This window comes from Nematolebias whitei, chromosome 1, assembly GCF_014905685.2.
Source record: "Nematolebias whitei isolate Nwh7 chromosome 1, NemWhi1, whole genome shotgun sequence".
Classification (NCBI taxonomy): Eukaryota; Metazoa; Chordata; class Actinopteri; order Cyprinodontiformes; family Rivulidae; genus Nematolebias; species Nematolebias whitei.
In genome coordinates, this window is record NC_056498.1 from 69,453,685 (window position 1) to 69,473,351 (window position 19,667).

The 19,667-nt window shown below is 40.0% G+C and overlaps 1 protein-coding gene across 1 annotated transcript in view; it reads right to left on the reverse strand.

The window, feature by feature from the left end:
- LOC119413363 (TBC1 domain family member 12) overlaps positions 1-19,667 on the reverse strand; it is a 55,991-nt gene that overhangs the window by 28,313 nt on the left and 8,011 nt on the right. The window contains exon 2 of the mRNA XM_037680414.1: positions 2,506-2,641. Coding sequence (XP_037536342.1) covers positions 2,506-2,641 — 136 coding nt within the window. The remainder of the gene's footprint in view (positions 1-2,505; positions 2,642-19,667) is intronic.

Below are 19,667 nucleotides of genomic sequence, written 5' to 3' on the forward strand. Positions count from 1 at the left end.
TGCGGAAGCAGTGGACTGAGTCTGGAGTAGAAACATCCAGAGCCACCGTGCACAGGCGTGTGCAGGAAATGGGCTACAGGTGCCGCATTCCCCAGGTCAAGCCACTCTTGAACAAGAGACTGCGTCAGAAGCATCTCGCCTGGGACTGCTGCTGAGTGGTCCAAAGTTATGTTCTCTGATTACAGTAAATTTTGCATTTCCTTTGGAAATCAAGGTCCCAAAGTCTGGAGGAAGAGAGGAGACATAGAATTCACATTGCTTGAGGTCCAGTGTCAAGTTTCCACAGTCACTGGGGTGTCATGTCATCTGCTGGTGTTGGTCCACTGTGTTTTATCAAGCGCAGGGTCAATGCAGCTAGCTATCAGGAGATTTTGGAGCACTTCATGCTTCCATCTGCTGAAAAGCTTTATGGAGATGAAGATTTCATTTTTCAGCACGACCTGGCACCTGCTCACAGTGCCAAAACCACTGGTAAATGGTTTACTGACCATGGTATTACTGTGGGCAGCACGGTGGCGCAACTGGTAGAGCTGCTGCCTCTCAGCGAGCAGGTCCCTGGTTCAAACCCCGGTCCAGGGGCCTTTCTGGGTGGAGTTTGCATGTTCTCTCCGTGCATGCGTGGGTTTTCTCCGGGTACTCCGGTTTCCTCCCACAGTCCAAAAACATGCATGTTAGGCTAATTGGTAACTCTAAATTGTCCCTAGGTGTGAGTGAGAGAGTGAATGGTTGTTTGTCTCGTTTGTCTCTATGTGTCCCTGTGATGGACTTGCGACCCGTCCAGGGTGTACCCCGCCCCTCGCACAGTGATTGCTGGACATGGGCACCAGCGACCCCCGTGACCCAAAATGGAATAAGCGGGCAAAGAAAATGGATGGATGGATGGATGGTATTACTGTGCTCAATTGGCTTGCCAACTCTCCTGACCTGAACCCCATAGAGAACCTGTGGGATATTGTGAAGAGAAAGTTGAGAGACGCAAGACCCAACACTCTGGATGAGCTTAAGGCCGCTATCGAAGCATCCTGGGCCTCCATAACACCTCAGCAGTGCCACAGGCTGATTGCCTCCATGCCACGCCGCATTGAAGCAGTCATTCATGCAAAAGGATTCCCGACCAAGTATTGAGTGCATAACTGAACATGATTATTTGAAGGTTGACGTTTTTTGTATTAAAAACACTTGTCTTTCATTGGTGGGATGAAATATGCTAATTTTTTGGGACAGGCATTTTGGGTTTTCATGAGCTGTATGCCATAATCATCAGTATTAAAACAATTAAAGACCTGAAATATTTCAGTTGGTGTGCAATGAATCTGAAATATTTGAAAGTTTCATTTTTATCATTACATTATGGAAAATAATGACCTTTATCACAATATGCTAATTTTTTGAGAAGGACCTGTAAATAAACTGAATTGAATTGAATAGATAATGGTTTTTGAGCAATCATAACACAACCATGTTACGGTTTATGTTTTGTGTTCTAATGCCAATTAGGGAGATGATAAGAGCCCTAAACCCCAGAAAATCACAGAGAAGATTCAGGAAAAGACACAGAGGTACAGATGGCTGCCATCAACCCTAACCTCAGTGAATCCAGTGACCTGGTGGTGGAATGTGAGGGACACTACGCCACTGCTATCAGACTTGGCAACCATGTATCTGTGTGTGTAACAAGAATCATCCACACCCTCAGAGTGAACATTTCCTACTGCTGGAGACACCATCAGCCAGGAGCAGGCTTAAAGTAACCTAAAGTTTTGGCACAGTCTTTGGTTCCCAGCCATTTGATTTCCTGTTTATTGCCCTTCTGAGGGTACCTATAAGGGGCCTGCCCTCTTGTCATCTTGGTAATTTGTCTCTTGGTACCCTGTCTGACAATCTATTGGTTTTTTTTTGTATGTTGGTCGCCCCACTGCCTTTATCAGACCGTTTTCAAGGATCTGGCTAACAACTGAATGTCCCTTTATGTATCACTGACTACTCCATCCTAAAGCACGAGAACTCAGGATTCCTGCTCTGAAGGCTCAATGAAATCTTAGGATGAGACATTTGTGAAGGTTTGATGAGAGGCGCAGCATGAGGAGCATTCACAGACCAGGCTCATATTTCAAAACTCAACCTTAAGTGCCCATACTTTGCCCGAGAATAATATCTGCATGACCAACTATTTGTACTTCTGATGCTGTACTGTACTGTCTGCCTGCAGCACAGAAAATTTTATGGTAGAAATGGTAGAAACCAAAATGTGATGAGGGAAATTCGTACTGTTGTACAACATAAAATATGTTTGCAAGAAGAATAGGACAAAATAATACCTGAAACTTTTCATTGCTTGGTTAAAAAAAAAAAAAAAACTAAAGACTAATTTTATTTGATCTGTTATTTAAAAAAAAAAAGAAACAGTTTACAGACAATACTTGCTTTCAAACTTGCAATGCATACAGCTGTTACCTAGACAATATTAAAATAAATAATTTGAGTTTGTGTGTTTAAAGAACCAACCTGCTGAGGAGTTGACAGAGAGGCAACCTCTTTGATTTGATCATCCTCTGGAGCTGCTGTCTTGCCAAACAGTCTCCATCCTGTTGCATTATGGGAAGTTGACTTGGACTCTTTGGCTTTCCTAGTAAACAAGCTCCTGAAAGAAAGATGGAACAAAGTATTGTTAATAAAACTTACCTGATCACTGTAGTGTGTATCAGTCCTTCAGTTTTAGATGTTGTAATATGATATAACTGAAAAAGTCTCAGAAGTCAGCTTTGAGAAAACCTTGTATTGTGGAGCTTATTTAATCTCTACAGAAATGTAGAATCACTGAACAACATGTTAGCAATCTAAACTGTGGATTAACAAAAATCTGTAAATTTGATACAAATTGAGACACATTTTTCTAAAATAAATAAATAAATAAAACTTTTAAGTCCTGTATGTGATGGCACGGTGGCACAGTTGGTAGAGCTGTTGCCTATCAGCGAGAAAGTCACCGGATCAATTCCCGGCCAGGGGACTTGCTAGGTGTAGTTTACATGTTCTCTCCATGATGCATGGGTTTTCTCCAAGTACTTCGGTTTCCTCCCACAGACCAAAAACATGCATGTTAGAATGAAACTCTAAACTGTTACTAGGTGAGAGTGAGAGAGTGAATGTTTGTCTCATTTGTCTGCATGCGTCCTTGTGATGGACTGGAGACCTGTCCAGAGTGTACCCTGCTTCTTGCACAGTGACAGCTGGATATGGGCAGTAGTGACTTCTGTGATCCATGAATGAATGAATGAAAGAATGAATGAATGAGTGAATGAATGAATGGATGGACAGACGGATGGATAAGTCCTGTACATTTCTGTTCAGTGCCCTGAGATGACTTCTGTTGTGAATGAGTGACAAAAATTTATTAAAAATGTTAATTTTACATTATCCACATTTAAAAGTCATGAAAAGTTAATTTTCGCTTCATAAAAAAACTTAAATTTCTCAGAAATATTAACTAAGAATTTTGGTTACAGAACATAATTTATTCACTGACTGCTAAGCCAGCAATTTATAAAGCTACAATTGTGGAAAAAAAGTTGTTGGATCAACAGTTTCACATTAGATTCAGTGGAAAAGCTACGGTCAAAGTGGGGAGGATGAAGAGCATTTATTAAAAAAACAGAAGTACAAAAGGAGAACGAACACAAAGTCATTCAAACAGAAAAAGCAGCGCTGATTTTTCTACTTTTGTCTCTAGAGACTTGAGTTTCTTTTCTTTTAACATCAGAAAAAAAAAACTTTCAAAGCCCATCAGATTTGGCATCTCGAACAATAATCCTTTGAATGATAAATTACATGCCATTTATGACTCTGTGGAGCCTTTTCTCTATACAATTGTTAACTCAAAACACAGTTTACTTAATTTAATTTAAGTATAAAACCATTTACCATAATTAATTAATCTAAAAAGTAATAAATTTTTTTAAAGCTCAATCACCATTTAATGCATAGACTTTAATAAATACAGTTTTTGGCACTTTTCTCTATACATCATCAGCCTTTATTCTAAACTATTCAACAGGATATTTTCCTGTTTATCAATTTTCAATCAGTGCTCTAACAACTTCAATAAAATACAAAAAATTCAAAAAAATGTACAGCCCGATTGGTAATGTTGTGCTTTGACAATTGGTGGGATTGCATTTCATTTGTTTAAATTAGTTTAAAATAAACTCAGCCCTGTAGTTGTATACTACTATACTTCAAAGAAGAAAAATCTTTCAAAGTTTAAATAGGTCATTAAAGATTGGGCTCGACACGACTGAACTAAAAATTTTGATATCAATGGTTTTTATACTATGGTAGTTTAATTTTTCTGATCTTTGGATAATTTACCACAGAATGTTCAATTTGAAGAGGTATAATGTCACTAACTTTTCAGCTGTTTAAGTATTCCAAAACGTATTACTTTTCTTACTCACACAATCTGTATTTCTAATACAGTTTAGAGACCAACACTTACTGGCAAGTTTTTTGGCTTCTTTCACTCATTGTGTCTATCACTTTTATAAGACTTGTGTGTTTTTTTCTAACACTCATTAATAATAATAATAACGATAATAATAATAAAATAATAATAATAATAATAAAGTGCTATGTGTTGTCATCATATGTTCCCATACAATGAGGAAATTAGTTCTCTGTATTTAACCCATCACACCTGAGATACACACAGGTAGAGCAGCGGGCAGCTATGTAACCGCCTGGGGAGCAATTGGGGATTAGGTGTCTTGCTCAAGCACACCACGACATGTGGGCATGGCGGGAAGTTGAACCCGCAACTTTCTGGTCCCAAGTCGACTGCCCAACCTCTACACCATGTCGGTCCTCCAAGTGTGCAATCTCAAATTCTCATTGACTTCCACTTTATTGGTTTCATTATTTTGTCACATCTCTAACATAAAACACTGTAGAAACATACTGTATTTACTTACGTGACAAAAAAGTATCCGCTTCTGGCAGTTCAAGATAGTTTTAGATACTTCTTACAGTTTTTACAGTGACTGTTTGAGACTAAGTTTTTAGTTTCCGTTTCTGTCTGCCTTTTTGAAGAGTGTTACTGTGTGCTGTCAATTCTCCCTCTGCCACTCAGAAAATGGCAAGGGTCACCAACGAGTGAGTTAGCAAATTTTCAAATTATTATAAAGCAAGTCCAAAATTACTTGTGGATTTTAGAGGGAAAAGTTGAATGTTGAATTTTCCGGAAGCAGCTGCTTTGATGTGTTTACACAAACGTTTCCGTTGCTACCGAGCGGAGCCCCGCCTCCGCCTTGGATACTCAGACCACATCTCTGTAATGCTGATTCCAGCATACAGAGTGCTCGTCAGGCGCACAAAACCTGAACCAAAACAGGAGAAAACCTGGCCAGAAGGAGCCATCTCTGCTCTTCAGGACTGTTTTGAGTGCACTGACAGGGACATAGGGAGTCTGCCACATATGGCGATTTCACCAATCTAGAGAAGTACATGACTTCAGTGACCTGCTACATCAGCAAATGCATTGCATTCGAGAGGTGCATGCACTGATGAGAGCCCGAGACTCCACTTTCAAAGCAGGTGACCAATCAGCTCTCAGGACAGAAAGGGCCAAACTGTCCCAGAGAATCCGAGAAGTAAAACACGCACACGGCCAGAACATTTACAGCCACTTCCAGAACAGTGGTAACACATGGCGCAAGTGGCAGGGCATCCAGACCATCACCAACTACAGGACTACACCACCTGCCTGTGACAGTGATGCCTCCCTTCCAGACAAGCTGAAGGATTTCTTTGCTCAGTTTGAAGAGTACAACAACATGGTGGCCAGGAAGATCACCTGCCCTCGCGACAACCAGGTGCTTCGTCTGATCACAGCAGATGTGAGGAAAACTCTATGCAGTGTCAACACTCGGAAAGCTGCCGGACCAGACAACGTTCCTGGCAGAGTATTCAGAGAATGTGCAGACCAGCTGACAGGTGTTTTCTATGACATCTTTAACATCTCCTTGAGCAGTGCCGTCATTCCAACAAGCTTCAAGAAGACCACCATCATTCATGTGCCAAAGAAGTCATCAGTGTTATGCTTCAACGAGTATTATCCCGTAGCACGTCTATCACCGTGAAGTGCTTTGACACGCAGCACATCAAGACCTTGCTGTCTCCCACCATGGACCCACTGCAGTTTGCGTAACGGACGATGCCATAGCCACCACACTTCACCTGGCTTCCACAAACTTGGACAGAAAAAACAAGTTAGGATGTCATTCATAAGACTTTAGCTCAGCATTCAACACCACCATTCCTCAGCCTCTGATTGGAAAGCACTGGACCTGACTACCTCTCTCTGCAACTGGATCCTGGACTTCCTGACTGGAAGACCTCAATTCATCTGGATCAGAAAGAACACCTCCAGCACCACCACATTGAGCACCGGAGCTCCCCAGGGCTGTGTGCTCAGGTCACTGCTGTTTACTCTGCCTACACATGACTGTACAGCAATGCACAGCTTAAATTCCATTGTGAAGTTTGCAGATGATACAACTGTTTTGGGACTTATCAACAATAATGAGTCAGCGTACAGTGAGGAGGTGCAAAGGCTAACGGACTGGTGCAAAGTCAAAAACCTTTCTCTGATTTTTGACAAAACCAAAGAGATGGTCATTGACTTTAGGAAAACACCAAGGGTCCACTCTCCACTGAACATCGAAGGGTCCTACATGGAGACTGTCAAAATCACCAAATTCCATGGTGTTCACCTGGCGGAGGATCTCAACTGGACCCTTAACTCCAGCACCACTACCAAGAAAGCTCAGCAGTGTCGCTTCTTTCTGAGGAAACTAAAGAAAGTTCATCTGCCACCTCCCATCCTCACCACCTTTCTACAGAGGAATCATTGAGAGCATCCTGAGCAGCTGCATTACTGTCTGGTTCGGGATTTGCACTGCATCGGATCACAAAACTCTCCAGCGAATTGTGAAGACAGCTGCAAAGATCATCAGGGTCTCTCTTCTATCTCTCATATAAATTTTCAACAACTGCTGCATCCGAAAAGACCTCAGCATTGTGAATGACCCGTCTCACTCATCACATGGACTTTTCACTTTCCTGCCATCGTGGAGAAGGTACCGCAGCATTCAGACCAACACAACCAGACTAACAGCTTCATTCCACAAGCCATCAGACTCCTTAACTCTAGTCTCTGACACACACATGATGGACTCTGACACAAAAACACACACAAAATGGATTGTGACACAAACCAGTATTTCCTCTACCATTATACAAGTGGGGCGCCCCATCAACAGAACCGAGCGCCCCATCTACCGAACTGTGCTCACGTGCCCCATCTTCAGTCAGCCCTGACGTAGTGCTAAGCACAATACAGGTGTGCTAGCTAAAAAGCTAAAGGCAGTTCTTCCATGACGCTGATGACACACACACACACAACCTAAATATACACAACTACTGTGTTGTACTGTTTGTCCCTTCTTTACTTGCACATATTTGCAATCTGCTCAAGTTTTGCATTTTTGCACCTTACAGTTTATATCTCTGCTGCTACAAAAATAGGAAAACTTACAATGCTAACATATCAAAACATGTTTCTACCTCATGTACAACCTACACATGTATTAATAAACACGTCTCTCTAGTCTTGTATCTTAATTAATTAATTCTTAATTACTTGTTTAGATTGAAATGTTTAGGTTAGATGTCTTTTGGCATTTATTATACAGATGTTCCTCGCTACTTTGTGGTTCGACTTTTGTAGACTCGCTCTTTCACGTTTTTTTTTTTTTTTTTTTACAGTACAGTAAGATTGTACACACACAAAAAAAACAATTGCCATTTTGTAGTTTTCTCAAAATAGGCCTACACTGTTTTGCCAGTCAAAAGAACTACATTACCCAGAATGTTTATGTTCAGTGCCCTGTGACAACTTTTGCTGTGACTTGGCGCTATATAAATAAACTGCATTGAATTGAATAGAAGCCAACAGTTCACTTCCCAGAATCCAACAGTGCTTTCAGCCACTGCTTTCTGCGAAATGGAGGGAAAGTTTTGCAATGCAAAAAGTCATAAGTTACAATAAGCTCAAGGACTGGCAGAAAAGTTGCAAATAATTCTGAAGCTGAACTCATCCTTCAAGTTGTCTCTTCAACTGGTGAGTAGCTGGGCTGCAGTTGATCTGGACTCGGTGTGACCCGGATCCTGGGGGCTGCAGGGGACAGATGGCGGCAGGGTTCGGCCTGGTTTTGGTCGCACAGTGCCTATGCTCATCTTGATTAATAAAAATCTTATTAAATAAACTTTTGCTTTAGTTTAGTTGATTTAAATGTATTAGTTGACGGAACTGTTTTGGTATGTTGTTTCTACTCAGAAATACAGTATGTCAATTTAACTTAAGTGTTAAATAAAAAAATACTAAAATAAATAAGACTTTCTTCATCATGATTTTTCATTTGTTGTGGGGGTGTCCAGAACGTAACCCTTGTGATAATCAAGGGACTACAGTTTGTATTTATTGTACTGTTGTGTATCTACACTGTGTTGTGTTTGCACGTAATGCTCTGTGTTGCACTTGTACGAAACTGAAATGACAAGAAAACTTCAGACTCTGACACACATCAACATTTTTTAAAAATATTTCTAGTTCCATTTATTGTTTAAAGGTTCCTTTTTGCTCTCTACGCTCATTTAATCACAACAATGAAGATTTTCAGCGCATAAAAGCTGATTTAAGACTGCTTGCAGTAAATTTCTTTTGAAATCAAAAGCAGACTGAACAGTGTTTTTCCTGTTTTAAGAGCAAACTTTGAACACAATTTACAAAACTGGAACTGAAACTGCCAACAAGTGAACTGAATGTTGAAGTGGAAAAGCCACCTAAAAAGTACTAAGTTACCAAGATTTAAACTGAGGAAACTTCTACAGTTTGTCATAAACTGCTGAAGCAGATGGAAAATGTTTCTTGTTACAGTCTCACTTGTAGCTGTGCTGCAACAAGTGAAAGGGCAAACAAAAATAGAAAAGGGGAAGTTTATTCTGCTCTTACTGACTGGAAAGTGTTTCTCTTCAACTTAAAACATTTGACATTAGATGTGTTTGGTGTAGTTGTGGTCAAACTGAAGAAGCTTAACCCATCCTGAGTTTCAGCTTAAAACTGTGGAGCAGAATAAAGAGGTGCAACAGGGTACCACTTGGAGCTGGTTACATCAAACTTGTATGTTGAAGATATCCAAGTTTGTGATTCAAGCCACTTGAGTTTGTTTACACTAGAATATTATCTGGAAAGGCTAGCATTTTTTTCTATGTTGATTCCAGCCATACACATTAAAAAAAACCCTGTTCAACAATTTCCTGCGGGATCAATAAAGTTCTATCTTATCTCATCTTTACTGCTGTGATTTCCAAGCCAGGCAGAAATAACTATCATACTGCTGTTTTACAATTTTGTACTTAAACAATTATAAGTGCTGAGTGAGGTGCACATTCTTTGAGGGGGAGGATGGTGTGTGTTGTTAATGTACACACAAAAAGGAGGGAGATGAACATAAGTAATCATGTATACGACAGACCCTCGCTACTTTGCGGTTCGTTAATCGCAGACTCGCACTATCACGGTTTTTCAAAATAAGATTGGACATGACACACAACTGGCTGCCTGATGGATGAGCCGCACGATCGGGAAGGAATTTTTATTTAAAATTAATTATTTTAAATTCTTTGGCACCTGCTGTACATTTGTGCAGACCAGAGCTGCAGAAAAATCTTCCTCCTGCAGCTTTGTGCAGCCCTTACTGCAGGATAAACTTCCTGCTGCAGCTGAACAGCTAATCAGCAGGAAGTGGGCTAATCAGAGAGGCGAAATGGGCGTGGCCAATAGCGCTTGCAGGTTGCAAAGAGCAGAGACAGGGAACTGAAATCATGACATTCTGTGCTCTTTTAGAGTGTTTAGAAACATATGCCTACCTATATATCAGAGTCAGTCAGAGTCAGAGTTTTTTTATTGTCGTTCACACCTCATGTGGTACAATCAATCAATCAATCAATCAATCACCTTTATTTTACCAGGTAGAGCCCGTTGAGATCGAGATCTCTTTCACAAGGGTGACCTGGTCAAGTGGTCATCAGCACACGTCACAGGGTAATTGACAATAAGCATTTATCAAAAGAAAAAAGAAACTACTATCACGATAAATAAATGTTAACAGTTTGAAACCATCAGGATAAGACAGACTTCTGTAGACATTAAATGTAGAACAGACATCAGTTTAAGTAGATAGAGTTAAAAGTCAACAAAGACATCTATATTTGATAAGTAGTGTTTTAGAAACATCTGCAATGGTCCAGATTTTTGATAACATTATCTGATACGGTTGACATGAAGGATCTAGGCGAGATGAGTGTTGATAGTTTCAAATCTGTCTGTAAGTTGTTCCAGGCTGAGGGGACGGCGAAGCTGAATGCTCTTTTTCCTAGTTCAGTTCTGACCAGAGGAACTGACAGGAGGATTAAGTCATTAGAGCGCAGGGAGTAATGATTGTGTGATGTTTGTATTAGGGAGGTAAGGTATGATGGGACTAGGTTTAGAAGGGTCTTATAGATGAAGGATATCCAGTGAGTGTATCTGCGAGCGCTGAGAGAAGACCAGCTAGACTTGACGTAAAGTTCACAGTGATGAGTGCGATAATTGGAATCAGTAATGAATCGAAGGGCACCATGATAAACTGAGTCTAAGGACTGTAGGTATTTTGATGCAGCACTCATGTACAGCACGTCACCATAATCTAACATCGGCATGAAAGTTGCAGCTACTAATGTTCTCCTGGCTTTACATGAGAAGCAGGATTTATTTCTGAAGTAGAAGCCTAGCTTCAATTTGAGTTTAGTGACCATTTTGGAGATGTGGATTTTAAATGACAGTTTATTGTCAATGTTGAAACCTAGATATTTGTAGGTGGAGACCATTTATATTTGTTTTCCCTCTTGGGTTTCAATTTGAGGTGGGTTCTCTGGTTGCTGCTTTCTGTTGGATAAAACCATGATCTTGCTTTTGTCAGCATTTAGGACCAGTCTAAGTGTTTGCAGACGTGACTGGATAATATTAAAAGCGTCTTGAAGAGAGGTGAAGGCTTGGCTGAGGGAGGATGAACAGCAATAAATGATAGTGTCATCTGCATAATAATGGTGGGAGGCGTTTGACAGATCACTGCATAGATCGTTGATATATAAGGAGAAAAGAATGGGACCAAAGACAGAACCCTGTGGCACCCCTTTCACAACATCTAGGAACGTAGAGGAGGATCCGGCTACATGGACAGACTGTGTTCTGTCAGTTAGATAGTTGGTGAACCAGGAGACTGCTAGTTTTGATAGACCAGAGTGTTTCAGGATGTTAGTCAATAGTCTGTGATCAACTGTATCAAATGCCTTGGAGAGGTCTATAAATAGGGCAACACAGTATTGTTTGCAGTCCAGGGCATGTATGATGTCATTTAATACTTTGAGAACTGTAGTTACGGTACTGTGCTGTTTTCTGAATCCTGACTGGAATTGTGATAAAATATTATTTGATTGTAGAAAAACAGTTAGCTGATCACAGACAAGTCTTTCGAACAGTTTAGCAAGAATACATAATTTAGAAATTGGTCTGTAGTTGTTGACATTAGTTGGTTCACCTCCTTTTAGCAGAGGGAGAACATAAGCCGATTTCCAGATTTTGGGTATTGTATTTGTATTTAGACTGAGATTGAAAATACATGAAAGTGGTTCAGCAATGAAAACTGCAGGTAGTTTTAGGAAAAGTGGTTCTATGTTGTCAGGTCCTGCTGCTTTGCGTGTGTCAAGAGTTTTTAGAGCATTTAGAACCTCACTGGGAGATATTGATACAAAGTCAAATCGGTTTGTGACCCGTTTGTCTAGCACATGTGGAGTTGGAGGTGGATTTTCATCAGTTTGGTCAGCAGATAACATTTCAGGATGCGTAGATTCAAACAGGGAGCCAGAGGATATAAAGTGTTCATTAAAACAGTTTAGAATTGATAATTTGTCTGACAGAATACCTGAGCTGGTCATAATGGAGCTGGGTAAATCAGTGGTTGTTGTCTGACCAGAATTTGATTTTACTGTTTGCCAAAACCTTTTTGGATCATTTAGATTTTTTGTGGATGCGTCCAGGTAGTAATTTGATTTTGCATTTCTAATTAGGGTTGTGCATTTGTTCCTAAGTTGTCAGAAGCTGAGCCAGTCATGTTCAGTTTTTGATTTTCTGGCCTTAGCCCAGGTAGTATCTCTTTCTTTGAGCAGATTTCCCATCTCGGTGGAAAACCAAGGATTTTTACGTCCCTTTATTCTGTATCTACGATATGGAGCATGTGTGTTGATTATGTTTTGAAAACCCTCGTTGAAGTAATCCAGTGCAAGTTCTACGTCATCTATCAATGAAATTTTATTCCAATCAAAAGTGGCTAAGTCGTGAAAAAAGGCCTGCTCACAGAAATGTTTTAAATCCCTTTTGAAAATAATGGTGGGTTTTAATTTTGGTAATTTTCCGTTTCTTACGGCTGCAATGGTGCAGTGATCACTAAGGTCATTAGCGAAAACACATGTATTTGTGTACTTGTGAGGCATGTTTGTTAGGATAAGGTCCAGTAGGGTGGATTTTTCAGGGGTTTTGTTATTTGGGCGTGTTGATGTTTGAATTAGTTGAGTTAGATTTAATGATTCACAGATGGATTTAAGATTGTCAGATGTAGAGGTCAACCAGTCTAGGTTTAGATCACCAATTAGCAGTAGTTCCTTAGCATTTAGCCCCGTCAGAAAGTTTCTTAGGGAAGTGAGGGCGTCACTTGAGGCTGAGGCTTGAGTACATGTGGTGGAGCGAAATTATGCACACAGGGTCCCAGTTACATCCAACAATAAAATGTAAAAAAAAAAAAAAGGAATAAAATCTAAGATATGAACTAAGAAAAACATCAACTAAAAGTACACTAAGCACCAATAGAATAAAAACATTATGTCAAACAGCAGCACAAACATGAACATGAGTCTGTGTGAGCAGATGAGCACGCATGAACACATCAACATGAAACAGATCAGCAGCAACATGAAACAGATCAGCAGCAACATGTGATTTTTCACAGTGATTATTCTGGTTAGAGATTTGTGAGTCTAACAGCCTCAGGGTAGAAGCTGTTCCTCAGTCTAGTGGTTCTACACTTAATGCTCCTTAACCTCCTTCCTGAGGAGGGGCAAAAAGTGTGTGTGCTGGGTGAGTGGGGTCCTTCATGATGCTCTTCCTGCATCTAGAGGTGTAAATGTCTGTGATGGTGGGGAGACAGACTCCAGCAGACTTCTGTGCAGCCTTCACCACTCTCTGCAAAGCTTTTCTTTCTGCAGCTGTGCAGCCTCCATGCCACACGTTGATGCTGGAGCACAGGATGCTCTCCACTGCACACCTGTAGAAGGAGTTGAGGACTGAGCTTCCCAGATCAGCTCGTCAGGAAGTAGAGTCTCTGATGAGCTTTCTTGATCAGGCTGGAAGTGTTGTTGCCCCAGCTGAGGTTGTCATTCATGTGTACACCCAAGTACTTGTAGCTGGAGACCACTTCCACCGCAGATCCTCTTATGTTCAGGGTAGGTGTGTTTGTTCCTTCTGAAGTCCACAATCATCTCCTTTGTCTTCTTCGCATTGATGTGGAGGTTATTTTCTTTGCACCGGCTCTCCAGGTGTTCCACCTCTTGCCTGTAGCTGGACTCATCATTGTTTGTGATGCATCCCATCACCGCTGTATCATCTGCAAACTTTACAATTTGACAGCCTGGATGGGTAGCTGCACAATCATACATGAGCAGAGTGAACAGGAGGGGACTCAACACGCATCCCTGAGGAGAGCTAGTGCTGAGGGTTATGGTGGTGGAGGAGAAGTTGTGGATCCTCACTGACTGTGGTCTGTTTGTTAAGAAGTCTAGTATACATTTGCAAATGGAGGGGCTTAGTCCTAGTGTGAATAGTTTGTCCATCATGGTTTGGGGGATCGTGGTGTCTGTGATTATCATACCCATCATTGCACCCTGTATTCACTGGTTAACTGGACATCATTAACTTGACGCAGACTCTCTCACTGGTACATTTTCATCTTTAAATCACTTCTTGGTCTGCTGCCTTCATAAATCTCCTCCTACTTGTCTCTGCACGAGTGCAGCTACAGTGTGCACTCTCAAGACATTATTACCTGCAGTGTTCCTTCAGTGCAGACTGAACTAGGCAAAAGGGCCTTCTCCTACTCCGCTCCTGTTTCCTGGAATATCTTACAAAAAAGACTTGAAGCTCTTGACCTTGACCTCTCTAAGTGTCTTTAAGAATCTGTTGGACTCCTGGCAAGGACCAATACAGACATGTTCCTGTTTTTAGTTTTCTACATTGACCTTATAATCTAGCTGGTTTTTTTTTTTTTGAAAAAAATAAAATAAATAAATAAATCCGTATGCCTTTTTATAACTGTCTATTGTTGTCATCATTCTTTGTTGAAATCAGGTCTCTCTTGTAAAATGAGTCCTCGAAGCTCAGTGGGATTTACCTGTCTAAATAAAGGTTGAATGAAGTCCACAAAGAGCATACGGACATAAGAGTTCTTCTGCTCCTGATGGTTGAGCGCAGCTCTTGCTGCTCCTCAAGCTACGTTTTAAATTGCCTTGTTTAGGGTTAATGGTCTCTGAAAAGAGCATGGCAGAAAGACTTGGGTTTGTAAAGCTGCATCTGAATAAACCACAAGACTTCTGAAACAACATCCTTCTGACACATGAGACCAAAGTACATATGTTTACCCATAATGCACAGCACCATGTTTGGGGAAAAACAAAGAAGATCAGCACAAACACCTATCAACTGCCGGTATAGTGGTGGAGAGCTGATGGTTGGGCTTGTTCTGCAGCTACAAGACCTGGACAATGAGCAGTCATTGAGTCCATCATGGACTCCTCTGTAGACCACAGCAGCAAACTTACAACAGAACAGCTGACAAAGGATTAAATTAAATTAAATTCAATTCAGTTCAATGCAAACAAATTACAAACCTTTTTCTTAAGCCCAGTTTTAAAACTGGACAATGTGTCAGCCTTACGGACAGAAACTGGAAGTTTGTTCCACAAAAGAAGAGCTTGATAACTGAAAGATCTTCCTCCCATTCTGATTTGGAAACTCTAGGAACCGCAAGTAAGCCTGCAGTCTGAGAGCAAAGTGCTCTGTTGGGAACATATGGAACAACAAGATCTGTAATATAAGATGGAGCTAGGTTGTTGAGGGCTTTGTAGGTTAGAAGAAAGATTTTGAATTATATTTTGAATTTGACAGAAAACAATAGAGTGAAGCTAAAACTGGATATGATCTCTCCTACTAACTCCAGTTAAGACTCTGGCAGCAGCATTTTGGATCAATTGAAGACATTTTAAAGAAATATTTGGACTCCCAGAAAATAAACCATTGCAATAGTCCAGTCTAGATATAACAAATTCAGAGATTCTTTATTGTCATTCGCACCACATGTGGTACATGTGGTGGAACAAAATTATGTACACAGGGTCCCAGTTACATCCAACAATAAAATGTAAAAGAAAAACAGAAATAAGTTCTAAGATATGAACTCAAGACTATGAACTAAGAAAAACATCAGCTAAAAATATGCTAAGCATACGCACAAATGCATGAAACAATTTTTTTCTGCATCATTTTTAGATAAGATGCTCCTAATTTCAGCGATATTACGCAGGTGGAAGAAGGCTGTTCCAGTAACGTTTTTAATATGGGGGAAAAAAAGACGTCCTGATCAAAAATAACACAAAGATTTTAATATTAGAGCTGGAGGCCAGATTAATGCCATCCAAGAAGGGCAAAAGACAGAAAATTTTATTCCTAAGATGCTCAAGTCCAAAAACTAAAACCTCAGTTTTGTCTGTGTTTAAAAGCAGAAAATTTAGGGTCATCCAGGTTTTTATGTACAAGACAAGACATGCTTGTAACTGATTGGATTCATTGGGTTTCATGAACAAATATAACTGTGTATCATCAGCATAACAATAACAATGTATCCCATGCTGTTTAATAACTTTACCTAATGGAAGCATATATACAGGTAATTAAGGTAAAGAGTATTCTTCCAAGCACTGAACCCTGAAGAACTCAATGACTAACTCTGGTGTATGAAGAAAATGCATCATTTACATTTATAAATTAGAGTCACTCAGATAAATATAATTTAAACCAATTTAGAGCTGTTCCTGTAATCCCAATACCCAGAGTGAAACTCTTCAAACAGTTACCTGGTATTACTTTACAGATGTTCACACAAGAAAAGAATCAAAGTGCTGTAATGATTCAGTAAACTGAAGCAAAGATGGAAAGAAGAGTAAACCACAACTCCTCAACAACAACATGGGAAAATGATAAGTTCTACAAAAAAATCATTACTAAGAGTTATTACTGCTAATGCTAAAAGAAGTGCTACAAGCTGCTGTTCCACCTTGTTTTTGTTTAATAAAACATGACAGGGTGGAATTTGTTGTGTTTGCTATACTGGGAGTTAGATTTATATATTCATAGAAACTGGTCAAGATCAGATCGTTTTTAATTTTTAATATGTCCTGCTAAACAAAACCCAGAAGTGAAGCAGGGTAGACGTTTTTACTTTGACTGTTTCCAGATCTGCAGCTTTCAGAAACTGAGATCATGTGATTTTCTTTATGCCTGACAGGCAGTGTCACATGGTTTCTGCAGTGGTATGGTGGCTGTGTGAAGGTTAAACGCTGTGATGAATGGTTTTGGTGGCTGAATTTGATGTTGAAACACAAAGCAGAGAGCAGACAAAGCTGTGAATGAGTGTTCAGCAGCTGACAAAGAGGCTGTGCTGAGTCGAAGCTCAACGATCACTGCTGTTACTAGACAGGAGACAAACTTAAAGCTGCAGATGTTCCTAATGGTGAGTCCAGACTCAGAAACAGATGTGAAATTAACAAAAAATATTTTGACAAGAGTGCAACAAACATCAAAAATGGATTATGGGATGCGTTTTCAACAAAGTTTTTAATTCAGTGATTCTGAGCACACACACACAAAAAAAAATGTTCAAATTTCTAATTAAGAGGAATGACAGAATTAACCATATTATGTTGTAAAATTAGGTTTTGCTGTTATCTGAGAAAACTTACAGCTACACATGCAAGCACTAAGAGCACAAAAAAGGCTGCACATGGTGCACGTTACTATTTTAAGACAAATTTATTTAATCTGGTTTTGGTTTAAAAACCAGGAGAGAAAAAGCCCTTGGTTTGTCTCTCGCTGCTGAGAGAAACAATCGCACCTGATCACATTGCAAAGGTGACATTTAACTCGCTTGCCTTGCTTGCTCAGGTGGGAAACTGCGACGAAGTGAAGATTCAACGAGTCTGCTGGTTTCCTTAGGTAGAGAACTTTACTACCATAATTGGCTTTTCTATGTACGCGAGTGTTCCAGTAAAGTGCTCTGAGACAACTTTGTTGTGATTTGGCGCTATATAAATAAACTGAATTGAATTGAATTTAACTGGGGTTGGGCATCGAGTCTCGAGAATCGATTGGAACTGGGACTAAAGCTAAGATTCTCCTGGAATCGTTAACATTTTGATTCCTACTTTTGATGCCTAGTCCACCAACCGGAAGAAAAAGCCACCGAACACCAACGAAGAAGAATCCGCAGGAAGTGTGTGCGCATCCATGGACAATGAGCGGCCGCCATCGAAAGCGTGGCTTAACTTTAATAAAAGAAATGACCAGTCGGCTCATTGAAGTGCTTGCAATAATTTTATATCGTGCAAAAGAGGGTGCACGACCAACACCTCTGGGTGTAGAAATAACTGAGTGCCCCGTCTTTGACGCACTGCGCCAGCTTACCTCCTCTGCTAAAACTATAAACTATGTCTTATACCAACATTAAGGCAGCTAAGAAGTTATACTCAACTTAAAGTGGTAGGTCAACTCAAATACAAACACCATGCTAACATTAGCTCATGTATATTTTCATAAACAAACAACCTGAAATTGCTAATAATGTTAGCTACAGTTGATCAGACTCTGCAATGTGCTCCTCCGTTCACCATAGCGTCCAAGGGAAATACATCGGTGCAACTAACTGAATGAAGAGTGCGTCAGAACGGTTACAGCATATATTGTGAAAAGGCTGCATCCCTTTTCAGATCAATCACCAACATTGAGGTTAGTTAGGCAACAACAATCAAACTAAGCTAATTAATAGTCCATCCTAAGCTAACTTTACAGTAACCATGACATTACATGTTTGTTTCTACGTTTGCAGGGACATGGTGAAAACCATCAACCCAAGTACACACCACCTACCATGGACCACTTGTTAAATAAGTTAATCCCATCTTGTTATAAGGTGGAGAAGAGCTGCTCTGCACTTTAAACAGAAGATGGATGACGGTGTCTGGGAGCAGATCCAGAGAAAGCTGATTGAGCAGATGAAATGTCGTTCATGCACAAATGTCCTTTTCTGCTATTAAAATATGAAATCTAAATAATAGTAATGTTCTTTATGGTCAACAGAGGAAGACTGTGGAGATGATGGGGTCACCATGCAGTCTGAGGAAAGGCCTGAGAATGAGGGAGTGGAGGATGAGGAGGAGAGTGTAAGTGTATGATAGCTGAAATTATGTAGATGCTCAATCTTAATAATGATTATGCCTTTAATAATCCCTTTTTAGTGATAATACTGATGAACCTGTTGTTTGTTTAGGAACCGCCTCTCTGCAATCTGTCCAGAAAATCTCCACTGGAGGAGCTTTTTGCTGAGGAAGAGGCACAGAACATAATGTTACAGCTCCATGTCCATGAAGAAACAAGTGGAGAGAGGGCTGCAGATGTACCAGGACATTCCACCAGCCGTTCTGTCTGAGACCTGCTGCTGGTGGTGGAACCAACACAAAACTTATCCTTTGCTGTCTGATCTTGCTTTCTCATATTTGTGTGTTTAATCTTCTTCTACACCCAGCAAATGTGTTCTCCACTGCAGGAGAACAAAGTGCAGAACACTCACCCATACTGCCTGAGAAGCAGATATGATCTTTTTCCTCAACAAGAACCGTTTCTGATTTTATACTGTACCTGCCGCTAATCTGGTCTGGATTGTACAAGTTGTTCTTTTTTATAATAATAATAATAATAATAATAATTTTGTTTGATATTCTGCAGCAGGTTAGCCCATCAGTGAGAGCTCAGTAACATGACTGTAGCATCGCACACTGAACTAAATGTGTTCCCATGAGGTTTTCAAACATAAAGCTCTCTTGTGAAAGTGTACCCCTATGAAAAGAAAACTCACAACATTTACATTAAAAGTTCATAAGTTTGATAGTTTTATATTGGTTGAAAATAGCCCTGTGAGAAATTCATAGTAAAGTTAACAAAAAGGAAAAAGTTCATATTATTAAAATTCAAATTATTTAATCCAGAAAGAACTCTGGCTAGCTAGCTCATTTAAATCATGTAAACTTTTTGTTTTTAAACGGATTAACATCTGTCGCACCTCTTTATGCAAATACTGCAGAATCTTGCTTCAGTCTGCACTGAAAACTATAATAAATATATATATATATATATATAT